The sequence below is a fragment of the Psittacula echo genome (genome assembly GCF_963264785.1).
Source record: "Psittacula echo genome assembly, chromosome: 24".
NCBI lineage: Eukaryota > Metazoa > Chordata > Aves > Psittaciformes > Psittacidae > Psittacula > Psittacula echo.
In genome coordinates this window covers 2,634,532-2,652,449 of record NC_137759.1, presented here as the reverse complement: position 1 = coordinate 2,652,449, position 17,918 = coordinate 2,634,532, and the positions used below count along the sequence as shown (strand labels likewise).

General features: G+C 51.3%; 1 protein-coding gene across 6 annotated transcripts; it reads right to left on the bottom strand.

The window, feature by feature from the left end:
• MARCHF2 (membrane associated ring-CH-type finger 2) lies at positions 1 to 17,768 on the bottom strand. 6 transcript variants are annotated; one of them, XM_080634238.1, is made up of 5 exons: positions 17,671 to 17,768; positions 11,195 to 11,412; positions 8,022 to 8,217; positions 4,010 to 4,219; positions 1 to 263 (listed from the first exon to the last, which is right to left on the bottom strand). In XM_080634238.1, exons 2-5 carry the CDS (start codon positions 11,368 to 11,370, stop codon positions 3 to 5), a joined length of 843 nt encoding a protein of 280 aa, XP_080490364.1. In that variant the 5' UTR covers positions 11,371 to 11,412; positions 17,671 to 17,768; the 3' UTR covers positions 1 to 2. The 6 variants fall into 6 exon arrangements, with proteins under 6 accessions (XP_080490364.1, XP_080490365.1, XP_080490366.1 ...); XM_080634239.1 differs by lacking the exon at positions 17,671 to 17,768 and adding an exon at positions 12,376 to 17,484; XM_080634240.1 differs by lacking the exon at positions 17,671 to 17,768 and adding an exon at positions 12,769 to 17,484.
• Between the last annotated feature and the right edge of the window lie 150 nt (positions 17,769 to 17,918).

The following is a 17,918-nucleotide window of genomic DNA, read 5'->3' as shown; positions in this document are numbered from 1 at the left end:
AACTACGAGAAAGAGGACGAAGCTGCGAGTGAAGCCATGGCCATGCAGCAGCACTGGGCCAGGCCCCTGCTGCCCCCAGCCATGGACTTCTGCCTTTCACAGTTGCATACCTGGATCCACAGTGACTGGATCACAGTGATCCACAGGGAGAAACACTGGCTTCGGAGAGTCCTTACGAAGGGAACGTGCTCTGGGACTGCGCATCCTTCATCGTCTGCCAGAACCAGACACGGTGCAAGACCAAGCTCCTGGGAACAGCGGGGCTGGGGAGGAAACGAAACCCTCACATCCCTCTTCACTGGGAATGTCCTGGTGCCATGGGGTTGTTGGGGAGTTGCTGAAGGAAGGAGCAGCCAGGACAAGGCACAGAGCAGTGGTGCAGCTCCACTGCCAAAGAGTGGTGCGTGTGGAGGTGAGAGCTGCACTGCACAAGCCAGTTCGAAGCATGATGCTGCTGCTGTACAGGGACCGCAACTGCAGCTGGGCTGCTTGTGTCCAGCAAAGGAGCAGAGGGACGCAGTGTGTGACTGCCACCACCCACTGAAGGACATGGGCACCTTGGAGCCTGCCTCCTCCCTGCTCTCGGGGTGTTTCACTGGAGGACACGTAACAGGCAGAGCACTTCCAGGGACGATCCCAATGACAGCAGCTCCTCCAGCTGCTGCTGAGGAACGTGCAAATGAAGCACAGACAGCAGAGCCCACCCGCATCCTGCCGAGCGAGGGCCTGTCCTGTGAGGGGAGGGTGTACTACGAGAGGTCCTACTACCTCTACCACTACTACCTCTACCTCTACCACTACGAGAGGTCCAGCCTCAAGGTGGCGAAAAGACATCAGCAAACAGAGACTCCAGCTTGCCCCTTTTGGGCTCAGGAAAGCTCCTTTTGGAATCTTAAAAGCAGAAGGCAATGATGGGTTTAACATGTACAAGCCATCATTTCCCACCCTCAGACCCTCCATCTACCTTTGCCAGACACAGCAAGAGCTGAGTGCATTCGAGACCTGGGGATGAGCCAGGGTCCGCAAGGAAAGTGTTCTGTGAGATCACGTCTGCACAGGAAGAGCTTTTCTCACTTTGAAACGTGTTGTGAAATCCTCAGAATTCCAATAGTTTCCAATACAAAATGGCTCTGCTCGGAATTGCGTCATTTTACTCCTTCTGGGATTATAATAACTCTTAAAAACACACAACTTTCTAGAAAGGGCAGAAACAGCACGACAGAGACCAGAGGAAGGGGAAAGGCTGCTGCAGGATTATCAAAACCAACTTAGTGCAAAGGAGAAGGGGACTTTTCATCAATGTTCTTCCAAGTGTTCTTTGTAAGCTCATTTGGAGAAAAGGCATAGATTTAACCTCTGAATGAGATCAGGCTGCCAGCTTCTAGAACTGAAGCTTAGAACATCAACACAAAAGGACTGAAACACAATATGCATGGCCATTAAAAAATAATATTATATATAGAGATATATATAGAGAGGGAGATATTTTCCACGTATGGTATCGAGTTATAGGAAAGTGTCCCTGCAGACAGGCACGTTCTACCATCCGGCTCTTTTTGGGCCATTTCACATGACAGTGATCAATTCTCTGTCTGTTTGCCACAGTATAAAGTACACGCTGACTGCAAAGTCCTTTGGGAGGGATGATTGTTCCCGAGGGCCTCCACAGTTGCCACGTTTCCTGTGTGCACGTGGGGACACCTGACCCTCCTCGCCTGTGCCAGCCCTGAAGGGCTGCCCCGGCCCCAGCAGCCAGGCAGGACGGGCTCACACGGTGGTTTCATCCGCGCTCTTCTTCATGAGCTTGGCGGAGAGGAGGGAGTGGGGCACGGGGTGAGGGCTCCGCGAGGGTGGGAGCATCAAACGGACTTTCTGGTTGGTCCTCCGCCACTCCGAGTACAGCTGACAGTGGTACCGGAACGAGACCTGGGGGGGACAACGCGGCAGGAGGGTCACCAAACCCCGGCCCCGCGGCTGCAGCTCGAGAGACACGGTCACCCATCCACTCGCTGTGTATTCCCTGCCAATCCACCAGCATCCCCCGCCAAGGGAGACAGCACTGAAAGGGTTTTCATAGAATTGTGGAATTCGGGTGGGAAGGGCCCTTACAGCTCATCCAGTTCCAACCCCCTGGGCAGCACCAGGACAGAGGGACAGAGTTTGGGTACCAGGCTGGTGAGAGTGGCAGGGAGGAATCACAACTTCACCCTGGCCAGGGGCTGAAGTGAGCACCTTCTCTGGGTAAAACAAGGGGTTCTCAATAGGGCCAGCCTCACGTGTCTGCATCCAAACAGCCGCCTCCCATCTCACAGATCCTGCTGGATCTTCTCTGCCCTTTGCAACCGTCTCTCCTTGATCCATAACAACAGGGCAGCGGTTGGACTCGCTTGGCCAGGAGAGAATGCAAAGACTCAAGGGACCTGAACGAGAGGCTGCAGTTTTAGAGCAGCCCTGCAAGGGGGAGCTTCGAGCTATGCTTCCCCAGCAGGCTGGGCTCCTCCCTCTGTCCTTCAGCATCCTTACCACCACTGCCGACTGTCTCACAGCTCCTGCTGAATCCTTAGCTTTGAAATTAAACAATCCTAGAGTTTCTGGAGGAAGGAACAAAGCGAATATGTGTTTCCCTCCTATTTATTTCCCTACAAATTATGAGCAAGAGAATTAAATACTGAATCTAGTCAGCAACTTGTTAAACCCAAGCTTTCAGCCTTTGTAAGAGTACAGGAAACATTTGCCTAGCAAGTAGGAAGTGTATCTGACAAGGAAAAGTCAGTATTCCTATTACACACAGCAAGAGCTGCAGTCCGTGGTAAATGTGAATAAAGGGGCTTCACTTCATGTCCTTCTCTGTTCAGGGAAATGTGAAGCTCAGCAGAACTAGAGCTGTTTTAGTCAGGACTTGCTCTTTTATAAAGCCCTCCAATTTTTCCATTTCAGCCAGATTTCCAGCTCCTCCAGACCAGTCCTGGGATACAGAAGCACTTCCTCTGAAGGTTTTCAGTTTTAGCTTAGCTATCACAGAAATGAACCTCCTGCAGCACATACGTGAGACTTCCCTTACCAGTTCCCTGTGCACTGCAGTTACTGTGTGTTTTGACAGCAGCACTCAGACACCCATTGAAACCACCACCCCCCCAGTGAAGGCTGCAGCACCAGCTCACCCTCTCCTGGCACCCAAGTCTGTGTAGGAGAGCTCCAAGGACCATCTCAGCCCCAGGGGAAGGTGTTACTCCTAGAAATCAGAGCATGAGATGGCAGGGAAATGGGATGTGGCATTTCTCCTGCCAGCTTTTTGGGGTCCCACTCCTCCTCCTCCAGGAGCTGCACTTCTTCCCTTCCCTTCTCAAAATCATGCTTCCCAGTAAGCAGCTGGAAAAGGGTTAGACAGGGTTCTTGTAGCCCCTTTAGGCACTGGAGCTGCTCTAAGGTCTCCCCTTCAGGAGCCTTCTCTTCTCCAGGCTGCCCCAGCCCAGCTCTCTCAGCCTGGCTCCAGAGCAGAGCTGCTCCAGCCCTCGCAGCATCTCCGTGGCCTCCTCTGGATTCGCCCCAACAGCTCCACATCCCTCTTGTGCTGTTGCCCCAGAGCAGGATCAGGACTGCAGGGGGGGTCTCACAAGAGCAGGGTAGAGGGGGTCTACTATTTAGGGATCTATTATTTAGGGGGTTAAACATTTTCCAGATGGGTACCAATTCTGTGTTTCTTCTTGAAAATATGAACAGGCACCACCACTGGAGCACTGCCTGCCCCCAGCGCCAGACCTTCCCACCCAACTCTGCACCCTGGTACACGACACCCCGGGGAACACTGTTCCTGTGTCACTCTGGAAAGCAGATGATTAGGAAGTGGTTTCTCATTCTCAGCAAGCAGCTCCCATTTGAAGTAAATTAAATGGACCTTCAAAGGAAAGAGCCCAAGGTTTCCTCCCAGGGGGAGGCAGGAACATGGGGTGAGCCAGGACTTCCATCTCCCTTCTGAACAGACACAAGGCCCTGGGCAGCAGTCACTTACCAGCGTCCAAAGGACGTAGATTGTGAAAAGTGCTATCGTTAGTGCTATGAGTCCGATGGCCTCCAGCCGGCTGTTGAACTGCAAATGATCCTGGGCTCCACGCAGACACAGCCAGCCTGAGATGGCAGCCAGGGGAGTAATGAACAGGAAACACACCATGTCACAGAAGAGCGTCCTCTTCTCATTGCGGGGACCGGGATCCTTCAGCCACTGCAGGAGGGAAGGGGAACAGGGCATTAGGCAGCAGCACTCGGAGCATGTAGCGTGCAAGCGGAAGAGGATTGCTATGGTGGTGAGCTCTGATGTGCACTCTGCAGTCTGTATGGACTCATATAAACCTTAACAAAAATAGAGAGCATCAAGGGTATTTGTAACAACCAGCGAGGGAAAGGGAAGAGACAGCTGAAGAACATCATAGAATTATAGAATGGTTTGAGTTGGAAAGGACCTCAAAGCTCCTCCAGCTCCACCCCACTGCCACGGGCAGGGACACCTTCCACGAGAGCAGCTTGCTCCAAGCCCCGTCCAACCTGGCCTCTGACAGGTCTTGGACTGAGCTTCAAAAGAAACACATCCAGGACTCTGCAACTGGTGTAGGGACTATGGGAAACCAGGGCACTGGGGTCTGTGGCCAGGCCAAGCTGTAGGAAAGCCCATTCTGGTATATTCCTTCCTATTTTCAGGCTTGCTTTCTTGCCTCCCAGGCACAAAATGATCTGCAGCACTTTGCTCCGTGCTACCAAGAAGCTTTGCAGCTCTCAAAAATCAGCAGGCTGCAGAACTTAGGAAGCTCTGTTGCAGGAAGGTTTCCCTCAACCTGCAACCTCTAAATGTTCAACTACTTTTAGGAGTCCCGACTTGCTTCCAGTGTGGATTCATTTTAGCTATTTGACTTTAATAGCAGAAATTGTCCTAGTTTTCCTGGGATTCTGCTATTTTTAGCCTTTCCTTTCCTTTTTTTAGAACAGTGCTTTCTGTGGTTCCTACCAATACTCAGGGTTGTTACAGCACATTCTTAGTGGGAGTTCTTTACATTGGATGGGCTGCTGAATCCTTCCTTCTTTCCTGCACAAGGATGACTGGTCTCAATTAAGATTTAAAACTAATCAAATAAATAAAACTAATTGGAGAACATGATTGAAGAGGCACAGTCAGAGCAGGGCAGGGAATATCCCCGTGGCAGCCAGGCACGTCTTCCCGCCAGCTCTGGCGCCCACTTTTGAACAGGCAGGATGAAAAAGGACCCACCTGAGAACTATGCACACAAAGCTCCTTCTCGACAGGGGAAACCAGAGTTTCAACAGCAATACACAAGGGGTGGTGGCAGGTATGTAAGCAATTTGTGAGGCCACACAGGTCAAAATGGAGCACAGGTAAGCTGAGGACATGGCTGGCCAGAAAGACAAGCAGAAAGTGTTGACCCAAGGGGAGGGTGGAGGGTGCACACAAGTTAGAGCAAACTAAAGTGAGGGATGTACGAGACACAGGGTCACTGGCCTTGAACACTGCCAGGGATGGGGCAGCCACAGCTTCTCTGGGCACCCTGGGCCAGCGCCTCAGCACCCTCACAGGGAAGAGCTTCTACCTCATATCTAACCTGAACTTCCCCTGTTAAAGTTTGAACCCATCACCCCTTGTCCTATCACTACAGTCCCTGATGAAGAGTCCCCTCTGCTGAACAAACCAAATTCTCTCAGTCTGTCTTCATCTCCAGGCCCCTTCACATCCTCGTGGCCTCCTCCGGAAGAATCTCAGGGACTGAAGGCAGAAAGGTATTTCACTGCATGTTATTCTATTTATATTCCTTGTGAACTTTGAAACTCCTTCTTCCTCCCCAAGATGGGAGCCAAACATGTAAAGGCAGGAAGCAAATTAATTTCCTTTTGAAGTAGTTGATTTACTTCGTCAGTATGCACTGAGACACTAACAACCAGAACACAATCAGGCACCCAGAGGGCGCGGGGCTCCTGGCACAGCAGCACATCACTGCATACAGGATTAAAACAAACCTTCCAAACAATCCATAAAGTGGTTTGTCAGCTTAAACAATTTGTGTGGGGAAAACTATCAAGTAAACATGGAAAAGCAACAAAAGTACAACTTGGTCTTCTCCCAGGCCAAATCCACATAACAACTGCTTCCATGCTGCAGTCATGTGTGAGACTACAGGGAAAGAGCTGGCTGCTTGCTGCCCAAGGACAGCAGAGCTGCAGGAGTGCTAGGAACGGTGGACAGGAGAGGAACTGACACAAGCAGCGCTGCAGGTCACCAGGACGCTTTTCTACACAGCAGCAAGTGCTTCTGTGGTTGATGTCACCACAGGAAATGCCATGACATGCCCAAATGTAAGATCATAAGATCAAGGCATTGCCAGGAGCTGCACCTCAGAGAGACCTGGCCAGCAGGAGGTCTTCTAGATCCTCAGAGCACAGACAGGGCCAGACAGAGTGGTGACGATAGGCATGGAAGGAAGAGACTGGTGCTGACAACTGCCAAGAGTGCAGGGATGAATTATTTCCAGTGTTGACTCCAAAGAGGCCGTTCCAGATTTGCAGAGCAGTGCCAGGGACTACACAAAACTACTACAAACCAGTCTGTGGTTCTATGAAAAGACGAGAGGAATGGAACTCAGCTGGAGCCCAGAGGGATTTGGTTTTCACTGGACAGAGAAATCAAACTTGCACTGATGAAAGAGAGACCCAAGCTGGGGAATGGGGTAGAGGAGCACAGCCCAGGCAGAGGATGGTGCAGGGAGTTCAGCAGCAGAGTTCAAGGAAAGCCTAGAAAAGAGTCTGCCTGGAAAGAAGATAAGGCTGGAGGAAGGGTGGGGGAGAGCTGCCACCACAGCTCAGTTCTCTGAATTGGAGGGGGGGCACCCAGTTCTGCACCCAGGGGCAACATTTCTGCTCCTAATAACATAAGCAGGAATGGCAATATCACCACTGTTGCTTCCTGCAAAGTTCCAATTGCTTGTATACAGCAGCATCTCCCACAAAATAATAACCCACTGCACTGTGAATGCACTGCAACTTATGGCTTGAACATTTCATCTGCATATCTACTGCTGAAGTCTTCCAGGTAACACAGAAATGTATTTGTTAGTCAAAAAGACTATGCCAGCCACTCTGTCCTTTCACAGCACAGTGAGCTGGCTACAGACCCTGCCCGGGCACCGGTGGCTGCAGTTCCACTCTCCATCTCCACCTGCAGTGGTTCAAAACATGCCCCAAAAACCCACGTCGCAGCCTGACAGGGAACCAAAGCCTTCTGTGGGGTTTTTCTTCCAGCTTTCAACCAGCTTCTGAGCTAAAAAACCAACTGAACTGCAGGAGAGATCCTCCCCACAGCATAGGCCAGCCCAGAGCTGGCTCCAGGCTCGGACAAGTCCTCAGCTCCTGGTTCAGAGATCAAGGATGCTGGCAGAGAACACTGTTACTATTTTTACATTGAACAAACCACAACAGAAATAAATGGCTGCTTAAAGAACATAAAATCCAATTCTACTAAAAAATTCTCTTTAATCCATGCTGAACAAGGGGGCTGCCTTCCCTCCCTAAAGGAGGCTGTAGGATATCACAGTGAGAGGTGCCCCAGAAAAGCTCATGGGGAAATGAATACCTTGGTCTTGTGAGCAGGGGTACAGGAATACACAACAGCCACACATGATAAACCACATTAGCCAGTGGGCATCTTTCACCCCAACCTGTGAACATGTAAAGACCACACTGTAATGCAGATATACAAAAGGACTGAAGTAAAAACTAAGGCAATTCTGACTTCCAAGAACTTTCTGCAGCTCTGCAGAAGCATTTGCACTCAACCATGTCACTGCCCACAGCTCCCACAAAAATGTCTCCTCCAGTCCACAGGCAGCTCTTGATGTCTCTACACAAATTGTTCTGAGTGAATGCTAAGGAGGAGGAGGAGACAGCAAGAACCACAAGGACAGCAGGGCAAATCATGTTCTCTCAAGTGGTAAGGAACTCAAAGTGAAGCAGGGAGAAAGCAGTACCTCTGTCAAAGGTCTCGGTCTTCTCTCTACAACAAATTCTGTGTGGCAGAGCTCACAGTAACTTGTGTTGGAGGAGGATAACCATTTTTCCAGGCAGCTCTTGTGTACGGTGCCCAGTGTTCCTGTGCAGTCACACGGGGAAAGCAGTCCCTCCCCACTTCCACCTTCATGACAGATTCGACAGATGGGACCATCACTAAAGAGGCAGACAAAGAGAATGATATCACTGTCAGAGCAGGCAGAACCATAGAGCCACGTCAGAGAATGCGTCTGAGCCCACCAAGTCCAAGAAGGGCACATGCGCAGCAGGCAGCACATGGCAGAGTGTGCCAGGCAAGAAACCCGTGTCAAGGGAGCATGGAGATATTTTAGGTCAGTAAAATCTGGATGGTGCTGATGAGCACCACAGCACCCAAGAGAAGCTGGCACATCAGCCTGGCCAGCTCAGCTCACAGACACTGACCTGAAACCAACCCTGGAGCACTGATGCAATCCAGAAGCCCAAAGCAAAGCTGAGTGATCCACAATGGTCACAGCATGCCCCAGCCCACCTGGTCTAGTGGAAGGTGTCCCTGCTCATGGCAGGGGGTTGGGACTGTATGAGCTTTAAGGTCCATTCCATCCCAAACGAGGCTGTGAGTCTATGATTCTATTTCACTTCCCACCTTTCAACCAGCCATTTCTTTCATACAACCATTGTTTTACATCCATAGTTGCACAGATTCAGGGTGGGAAGGAGGGTGAGAAGGGGACATCTGTATTTCAAACACCCTATTGCATGTCCTCTTGAAATCCAGGTGAGCTATGTCTGCTGTCACCTTTTCCTAAACACTGCTGACAGTACAAAAGCCCCACATCTCACAGTTCATCCTCCACTGGCTTTAAAAACACATCTGACAGCAAAAGAGCTTTGTGGGATTGCAACACACTGGTCAGAACAAGCAATCTGCAAGCAGTAGCACTATCTCCATCAGTTTGCACAACCAGGCAAAGCAAGAGCCAGACACAGAAAAACAGGGCAAAGAAAAGGAGTGGACTGAGGAAAAATGCTGCTGGGACATGAAGTGAAGAGAAGAGCCAGCAAGAAAATACCCCAGGAGAGGGATCTTGCTTCTCCTTTACTGGGCTCATGTGCATCACAGCAGATCTCTACCCTTTCAATTCAATGTTTAGCAGGTTTCATTCCAGTTGGGCTTGTTAATCATATTTAGGGCTGTGAGGCACCATGCCCTTCTCCCTACCAAACATCCCTGGTGAACCACTGGCCCTTGGTCTCTCCTTGTTGACATGTGCCTTTTATATAGGGGACTTCTTCAGCCAGTACAACCCCTGCAATGGGAGTCCGGAGAGGAGGTGGAAACCCCATCCTCAGAGACACTGAAAAGTGCCTCAGCCAAGCCTCTGAGCAGCCTGACCCTTCTTTGAAGTTGGCCTTGCTCTGACAGGAGGTTGGACCTCCAGAATTCCCTTCCAGCTTGGAGTCATTTGATGATTCTGTACCCTCTGCTGCCATAAAGCTCAGTGCTGGATCGGTGACAAAATGACAGCCCTCTCACACAGCCCCAGTGACAGGGACAGACTAAAAGAGCCCCCAAGCCTCCAGTGCTCTCATGCATCTGCTATTTCCCTAGAAAAGCATCTGTAAGATATTTCATCCCTTCTCTTCCTGTTTGAGAAGTTTCATATTTCCAGTGCATTAATATAACCGTGGCTACCAAGAAACAAATCCAGAAGGAAAAAATTTGCTGACCTTGCAAGAAACAATTTCTTATCAGCCTCCATTTTCCTTCCTTCCTATCCAGAGGGGGAAGGTTCTGGTCACAATCCCAACACCCTCAGACACAGTTTTCCAGCAGGCTGTAGAGACTATCAGTAATTCAACATTCCAGTATACTCACACTGCTTCTGCCTTCATTCTGTTAAGGGATAAGAGACTGAGACCTACCCCCACCAAAATGAACAAACTGGTGTCCCACCAAGACACAAGGAAGCCTGGTGGGATTTTTTTAACCAGGCAGGCTCCCCACACAATTATTACACCTCCACAAGCTTTAAGGGGTTGCACAACTTCTCACTCAGCCTATCTGGTGTCAGAGAGGAAGCTCAGCTCCCCTCATGTGCTTATCAACCAGCTCCAGGTTTAGATATAGCAATGACGTGCTCCTCTAGTGTTCCTGCTCTCCTCCCCCACGTTTGCAGTCACCACTTTCACACCTCATCAACGTTTGGCCAAATTCATTGAAAACAAAATAACAGCTGTTAAAAGAGGATCTGAAGACAAAATGTGCCTGGTCTCAGCGGCTGGACTGCCCCACGCTGCCAAGGGTCCTCTGCTCTGGAAGCTGCTCAAAATAAGTGATGAGAAGTCACATCAAGAAGAGTCTGAGCAAGTGAAGCTGCCACATGTCCCCTCCGGCAATAAATAGGCACTGTGGTTCCTGAAACATAAACACCCTCCTTCCCTGGGACTGCAAATTAACACCACACTTTTATGGCATGACCATCCTGGAACAGGGGCTGTGCTTCATTTTCAGCTCTTAAATCACAGAATCCCAGACTGGTTTGGATTGGAAGGGACCTTAAAGCTCATCCAGTTCCAACCCCCTGCTGGGGGAAAGGACACCTTCCACTAGAGCAGGTTGCTCCAAGCCTCATCCAACCTGGCCTTGAACACTGTCTCCAGAGCAGAGCTGCTCCAGCCCTCACAGCATCTCGGTGGCCTCCTCTGGACTTGCTCCAGCAGCTCCACATCCCTCCTGTGTTGTTGCCCAAGAGCTGAATGCAGGACTGCAGGGGGGTCTCATGAGAGATCATCTCCACAGACAGCACACTGCTCTTGCTACTGTAGCATCCCACCTTCACTGCTGCTCAGCAAGGACTTGGCAGAGGCACACAGGCAGAGGCTATCCCATCTCAGCTGGAGCAGCCACAGGCCTGGAGGGGGTTGATGAACGTGCAAGTCCCAGTCCACCAGGACATGGAATGGGTGTGGGCTCCCACAGAGACAGCACAAGCCTGAGAAGCCCCTGGCTAACGAGGATTCACTCCCAACATTAGTGCTCTGGAGAACTCCACAGGACTCCGTTGCATCCCTCTACCCCTAGAGCCACAGGAACAGGAGCAAAAAAGCCCAGATGGAGTCAGGCCAAACCCCTTCCCTGCAGCAGCCCTACCTCTGTGCACCCAGTGCCTTGATGACGGTGGAGAGGAGCCGGCCATCCTTGGCGGTGACCTGCGTGACGTACTGCGGGCGGCCGATGTCCGAGTCCTCCACCGACTTGGAGAGGGCGGCGCTTCCCGGGCAGTCGCAGAGGGAGCCGGGGAGGTGGCAGCAGTCACCAGTCGTCATTGCAGCTCTGGACCTGGGGACCGGCACCGGCGGCACAGAGACCTGCGGGAACAGGGCACCTGGTGAGAGCCAATGACCGGGACCCCCTCCACCACCAGCCTTGGCTGCCAGCACCAGCAACCGCTGGTTTTGCTCCCCTTCTGTCCCCTATAATAGGCTTTGTGAGGCTGTCTTACCATAAAATTAATGCTCCAAGTGTCCTACTTACATAACTTAGCATTGGAATTGCACGTTTGCCTTTCTCAGAGAGGATTCCTGGTACCTTTAACCTGATGAAGCCTCTCAAAGTGAAGGTGCCAATGACACAGAGATGGGGAAGGCAACCACAAGCCCGTGTCATGCTGGCTACAGCCATTCTGAAAACTGATGCTCATACCCTCTATGGAAGTTGCAAAGTCTCACGTGAACACAGCACTTCAACCACTTCACGTGGCTCAGTCAGGGCTGCAGGGGGGATCTCCCCAGAGCGCAGCAGAGGGGCAGGATCCCTTCCCTGAGCTGCTGCTCACACTCTGGGGGTGCAGCCCAGCACGCGGGGTGCTTCTGGGCTCAAGCACACACGGAGGGAAGGTAGCACCTTCCCAAGCTGCCAGCAACAGCCAGGCTTCTCCCTGGTAGGGATTCTCACAATCCCAAAGGCAGGCATGCTTTAGCAATTCAGAAAAATCCTGTTTTCTCCCATCTCCTTCAGCCTGGTCCCTATGAGGCAGCTGTGCAGAAATAAAGAGCTGGGGTTACAATTAGTCACAAGCTGAACACAAGCCAACAACACTGTACTGCTAGTGAACACCAAAATCCTTGTGTCTGTCAACAGGGCTGCCTTATGTAAGGCACGCACGGTAATCCCTGTGCAGCAGGACTCTGGGATCATAGCTGGAACGGTGTCTCATCCCGGTGGCTGGGTTTCAAGACTGAAACAAACCCATAAAAGATAACTAAAGAAACTGAAAAGGCTAAAAAGCTGGGGGAGGCGAAACACCAAATAAAAATAACTCCAAAACTCACCAAAGAAGAAATATGAGAAGAATTACATTTGTTTCAATTAGGGAGTAGAGGGGGGAAATCTTCACTCTCCATCTCCTGGAGGTAGAGGCAGGCAAAGAAACCTTTGCCATCCCATCTAAGGAAACGTGGGGGGTTTATTTCAAGGTCTCTGTGCACGACAGCAGACAAACATTCCCACGGAGCTGCAGTTCCGCCAGGTTCAGCTAAGCCTAAATCAAACTAAAATAGCTAAAGAAAATAAGGGCTTGGTCCTGGTTGGAAGCTGGGCCAGACTACAGGGGAAGAAAACAAAAAGCCAGTATGAGGACGTGCTCGCTGGAGGCCTGAAAACACCGAGCTGGGGAAGCACAAGTGTTCTTTCATGTCCTGGAAATGAAGCAACTCTTACACAACCTGTGAGGACGGCTCCCGTCGTGGTGCACACGTGCAAAAAGAAGATGATTGCACTTCACTGGTGTCTCATCACCTTCAATCCTTCCTCTGGATCTGAACAGGCATAAGAGTGAGCTTGTGGGCAGGTCAATGCCTATTGAAACAAATGGGAACCTTCCTATCAACTTAGACAGGAACTGAGCAGACTCAGCACTGCCCTGACTCAGCCTCTCCCCACCTGTGCAAAGAGCACACGGGGTTAGAGTCACTTCTCTTCTTGCTCTCCTTTGATAAAATAAAGGTTACGAGCTCTCCACATTTAAGGGGCAAAAAGTAAGATGATAAATGCTGTTGGAATGACTTAAGTCATTGGTTTGAAGTTAAGGAGTTTTTTCAGCTTGAAAAGCCTCTTGCTGAAGCAGGCAGAAGATACAAGTTTTTAATAAAAAAGGTCAGTTCCATTTGTTCAGCCAAAATGTTGTTTGTTTTTAAGTCCAGAGGAAAAAGGTCCATTCTGCGCATTGGAATAAAGCTGCCCTCGTTCCCTATGTCCTTGGGAGGATTTAGACTAAGGTTCTTTGTGCTCCACATCTGACAGACAGAGGCAACACCATGGCCTTGTCCCCACAGCCCTATTTGGGGCTGGAAGGGAATGGCCACCCGTATCCATCAGGAAACACATGGCTTTCTCTTACAAGTTATTTGGCGTTTCCTCGTTGGGGTCCATCCCAGGGTGGAACCTGAAGCCAGGGCTTTAATATCTGACTCATGCCATTCAGCAAACACAAAGGAAAAGCAGTAAAGGTTTTCATGGATACACTTAGCAAGGAAGTAACTGAAATCCACAGATAACATCTGCAGCGTGCTCTGGTTCCAATTTCATACCAGCTAAACATGAACCACAGTTTTCAGCCAAGCCAGTCCCTTTCCTGGCTCCCTAAAGCTCAGCTCATCAACATGCTGCCTTTCCTCACAACTGTCAACAGCTCATGGAACCCAAACCCAATGCTCATAGAGTCATGGAATCAATGAGGTTGGAAAAGACCTTCAAGATCATCAAGTCCAACCACTCCTTCAGCACTGCCAAGGCCACCACTAACCCATGTCCCCTAGCACCACATCTGCACATCCCTTAAACACCTGCAGGGACGGTGGCTCCAGCACTGCCCTGGGCAGCCTATTCCAATGCCTGAGCACCTTTCGGTGAAGAAATTATTTCTAACCTCCAGCCTAAACCTCCTCTGGTGCTGCTTGAGGCTGCTTTCGTATTGTCCTATCGCTTGTTACTTGGGAGAAGAGACCAACACCACCTCACTACAACCTCCTTCCACGTACCTGCAGGCTCCTCCTGAGCCTCCTTTTATCCAGGCTAAACACTCCCAGTTCCCTCAGCCGTTCCTCATAAATCTTGTTCTCTAGATCCTTCACCAGCTTCATTTATAGCAGAAACACCAAGAACTTTAACCACTTTTTCCATAGAATCTCAGACTGGTTTGGGCTGGAAGGGACCTTAAATCTCCCCCAGTTCCAACCCACAGGCAGGGACACCTTCCACTAGAGCAGCTTGCTCCAAGCCCCTGTGTCCAACCTGGCCTTGAACACTGCCAGGGATGGGGCAGCCACAGCTTCTCTGGGCAGGCTGTTCCAACATGCTTCTGGGCAGTTGTCATTTCTGAGCCCATTCCTTGGGGATACATTTCTTGTCCTCATTTAAAAAGAAAAAGCCTGCAAGACATTCAGGTTATTATTGATATCCCTTCTGCTGACACAGTTAGACATGGACAAATAAATCAGAAGTCTCTTCTCAGTAACATGTTGTATCCTCAGCTTCTGAGCAGATCCAGGATATAAAGGGCTGAGTTTGTGGAGATTACCCAAATTGAAGAAAAACAAACTGTGTTTGTGTGGAAAGTTGGCTCAGAAAAGCGAGTTATGCACAAGGACTCCAAAACTCAAACACATGCAGGAAGATGAGCTGGTTCCTTGAAAAGCAGCTTTGCTACTCCAAGGCAGAGACCACAGTGCTGGTATGCCAAGATCCTCTACCTGTCAGTCTTCAGGAATTGCCATGAGGTATGTGATCCAGCTGGTATCATCCAAAGGGCAACAGGGGGGTCAGAATCTCCTCAAATGACTGAGCAGCTTAAGGCTGCAGAGATCAGGCTGGGCCAGTGCTCTTCATCCAGAAGACATGCCCAGAAGGAAAAAGCAGAAGACAAGGAGCTAAAGGGTTCCCCAGTTCTGTTCTGCACAGACTTTGCAGCCAGATAAGACAGTTACTCCCTGAGACAGGGAAACCATAGCAGGCCAGATGGACACCTTGATCAAAGCCACAAAGAGAAAAACCACAGTCAAGATGAGAAAGACAACAGGAAAAGCTAAGGCCAAATGAGCATGGTAAAGGGGAATTGTTAGGTGCTCCTCTGGACTGCTGGTGGCCTGTCTACAGGATGACTATCTCAACCAGCGTAAACCCTTCGGCAATTCTGAGGCTTTGATAGGATCCAGAGCAAATTGAAATCAGAAGCAGCTCCACCTCTTTGTATGCACCAGCTTCTGTATGGATTAGCTTCTCCAGGATATCTCCAGAAAAGACAAACAACCTCTTGGCAAGGGTGCCACGAGCCAAGTCTCTTCCTCTCACTGAGAACTTCCCTGATTACCATAACCAAGACCTGGAACTTCACTATGGTGCCACCAGGAGATAACCAAGTTTTGCAGCCAACGTAATGCACCCATCTGCACAGAAGTTCCCAAACCCGTTTTAGCCAACACTTGTATGCACACACGGAGTTTTCTGATCATATGATCCTACAAACGTCACTGGGGAACTGAAGGTTTTCAGTTGCTAAAGGGCATTTCCAAACATCAATGATTCCCTTTCCACCACCAAAAACTCAAGGATTTCCCAAATCCTGGGGCTCCAGGGCCTGAACACAAACATCTTGAGGGAGACAAGTACAAAGAATTACTTCCTTTACCACATCAAAGCACCTGCTCCCACACAGCCTGTCTCATCCAGCTAACACACATCTTGCCATGGCCCAAGTCCAATCCCTGGCCTGCAACACGTCTTTGAGCTCTGCCTGCTGCAGGCAGCTGCAGTGTCTAACAGGTAGACCTGGCAGCCCCGCGCTCCAGGCAGGGGACCCCTTCCTATAGGATGCACTGGAGCCAGGCTGAGAGAGCTGGGCAGGTTCAGCCTGAAGAAGAGAAGGCTCCTTAAGGGGAGACCTTAGAGCAGCTCCTCTCCTGGGACAGAGCAGGCCACGTGTTACATCTGGAATGCCAAAATGAACAAAGTTATCTCTGATTTTCTGAGACTTTTATCTGCCACCAGACCGTATGAAAGGGAAGTTTTACTGCCCTTTAATTACCAACATCTGGAGAAACGAATTGCAACACTAGGAGAAAATTCTTTGCAAAGAGTATCTCCAACCCCAAAATCAGCCATTTTAAGGACAAGTTTCATAAGGAAACATCAGAAAACCAGCTGGGACACGAGAAACACGTGCTGCTCCTCTAAAGACATCCGCACAATTCACAACATAATGCAACTACAGAAACCCTGTGCCACCTCCCTCATCATTTCACTACTCTCTCTCTGCAGGGGAAGAGCTACACTAGGAATACTTGAAAGCTTGATTGAAATAAAGAACCAAGGTGAAAGAAAGCAGTTATTATGCTCACAAAGCATGAAACCAACCACCCCGACCACCAGCAAGCACATCCCTGCCCTGCTCCTGCTCAGCAGTGCTGCCTCCTGAAGGCACCAGAGCCATGTGTGCTCTTCTTTCTCTTTTCACCCGTGTCCTCTACCAAAGTAGCAGCACCAGCAATGCAAGAATACTTCTGCTTCCTACACACATTGCTTCAGAAATCTCCTCTTTCAAGAGATGCAGCATCTGCTCAAACTTAAGGACATGGAGTGGGTCCAAAGGAGGCCACGAAGATGCTCCAAAGGCTGGAGCAGCTCTGCTCTGGAACCAGGCTGAGAGAGCTGGGCTGGGGCAGCCTGGAGAAGAGAAGGCTCCTGAAGGGGAGACCTGAGAGCAGCTCCAGTGCCTAAAGGGGCTGCAGGAAACCTGGAGAGGGGCTTGGGACAAGGGCCTGTAGGGACAGGCCAAGGGGAATGGCTTGAACCTGCCAGAGGGGAGACTGAGATGAGCTCTTAGGCAGAAGCTCTTCCCTGTGAGGGTGCTGAGGCGCTGGCCCAGGGTGCCCAGAGAAGCTGTGGCTGCCCCATCCCTGGCAGTGTCAAGGCCAGGTTGGACACAGGGGCTTGGAGCACCCTGCTCAAGTGGAAGGTGTCCCTGCCCGTGGCAGGGGTTGGAGCTGGAAGTTTTAAGGTCCTTTCAATACAAACCATTCCATGATTGGAATCAATCATGGAATTGCTTCAGCCCTTGCAGCATCATCTCAGAAAAGACAGTAACACCCCAAAAGAGGAAATAAATCCAGGCAGAGGAGTCCACCTGTAATGAAATCTCTTCCAACAACCACGTACACCCATGGACATGCAGTCTGATGAACAGACATCAAACCCGCCTGCCCAGAGCCCCGGGCCCGCAGCGCTTCTCTTCCAGGTTCTGTTTCCACGCAACACCCACAGGCCCGGGCCGCAGCGCTGCCCTCGCTAAACCCACCCTCTGGCCTGGCAAGGGTCTGGGGTGCCCTCCCCGGGACCCCGCGGGGCGCTGCCAGGCCCCGGGACGCCTGAGGACACCCCCGCGGGAGGATCCAACCCCCGCTCGAGGGGTGCCGGGGGACAGGGAGGGCTGTCAGGGCTCTCAGGTCCCCACCCCCGGCACGGTCGGACGGCGGCCCAGCCGCCGCGGACCCGCACGGGAGCGGGGCCCGGCCCATAGGCCCACCCCCGGGCGCTGCCGGTACCGCCCCGCCCCGCCCCGCCCCGCCCGGTACCTGCGGTCCCGGAGCCCGCGGCCCCTCAGCGCGGCGCGCACCGCCCCATCACCGGCTCCCGCAGCCGCCAGGCACCGCCCACCCGCGGCCGCCCGCCCCTCAACCGCGACCTCCGCCAATCACCGCACCTCACTGCGTTGACGCCCGCTCCGGCGTGGCCAATGGGCCTGCAGGGAACCCGGCCGGCGTCGCTACGCGACCTCGCTGGCAACAGCAGCTGGCCAATAGGAGCACTGCAACGCACTGCG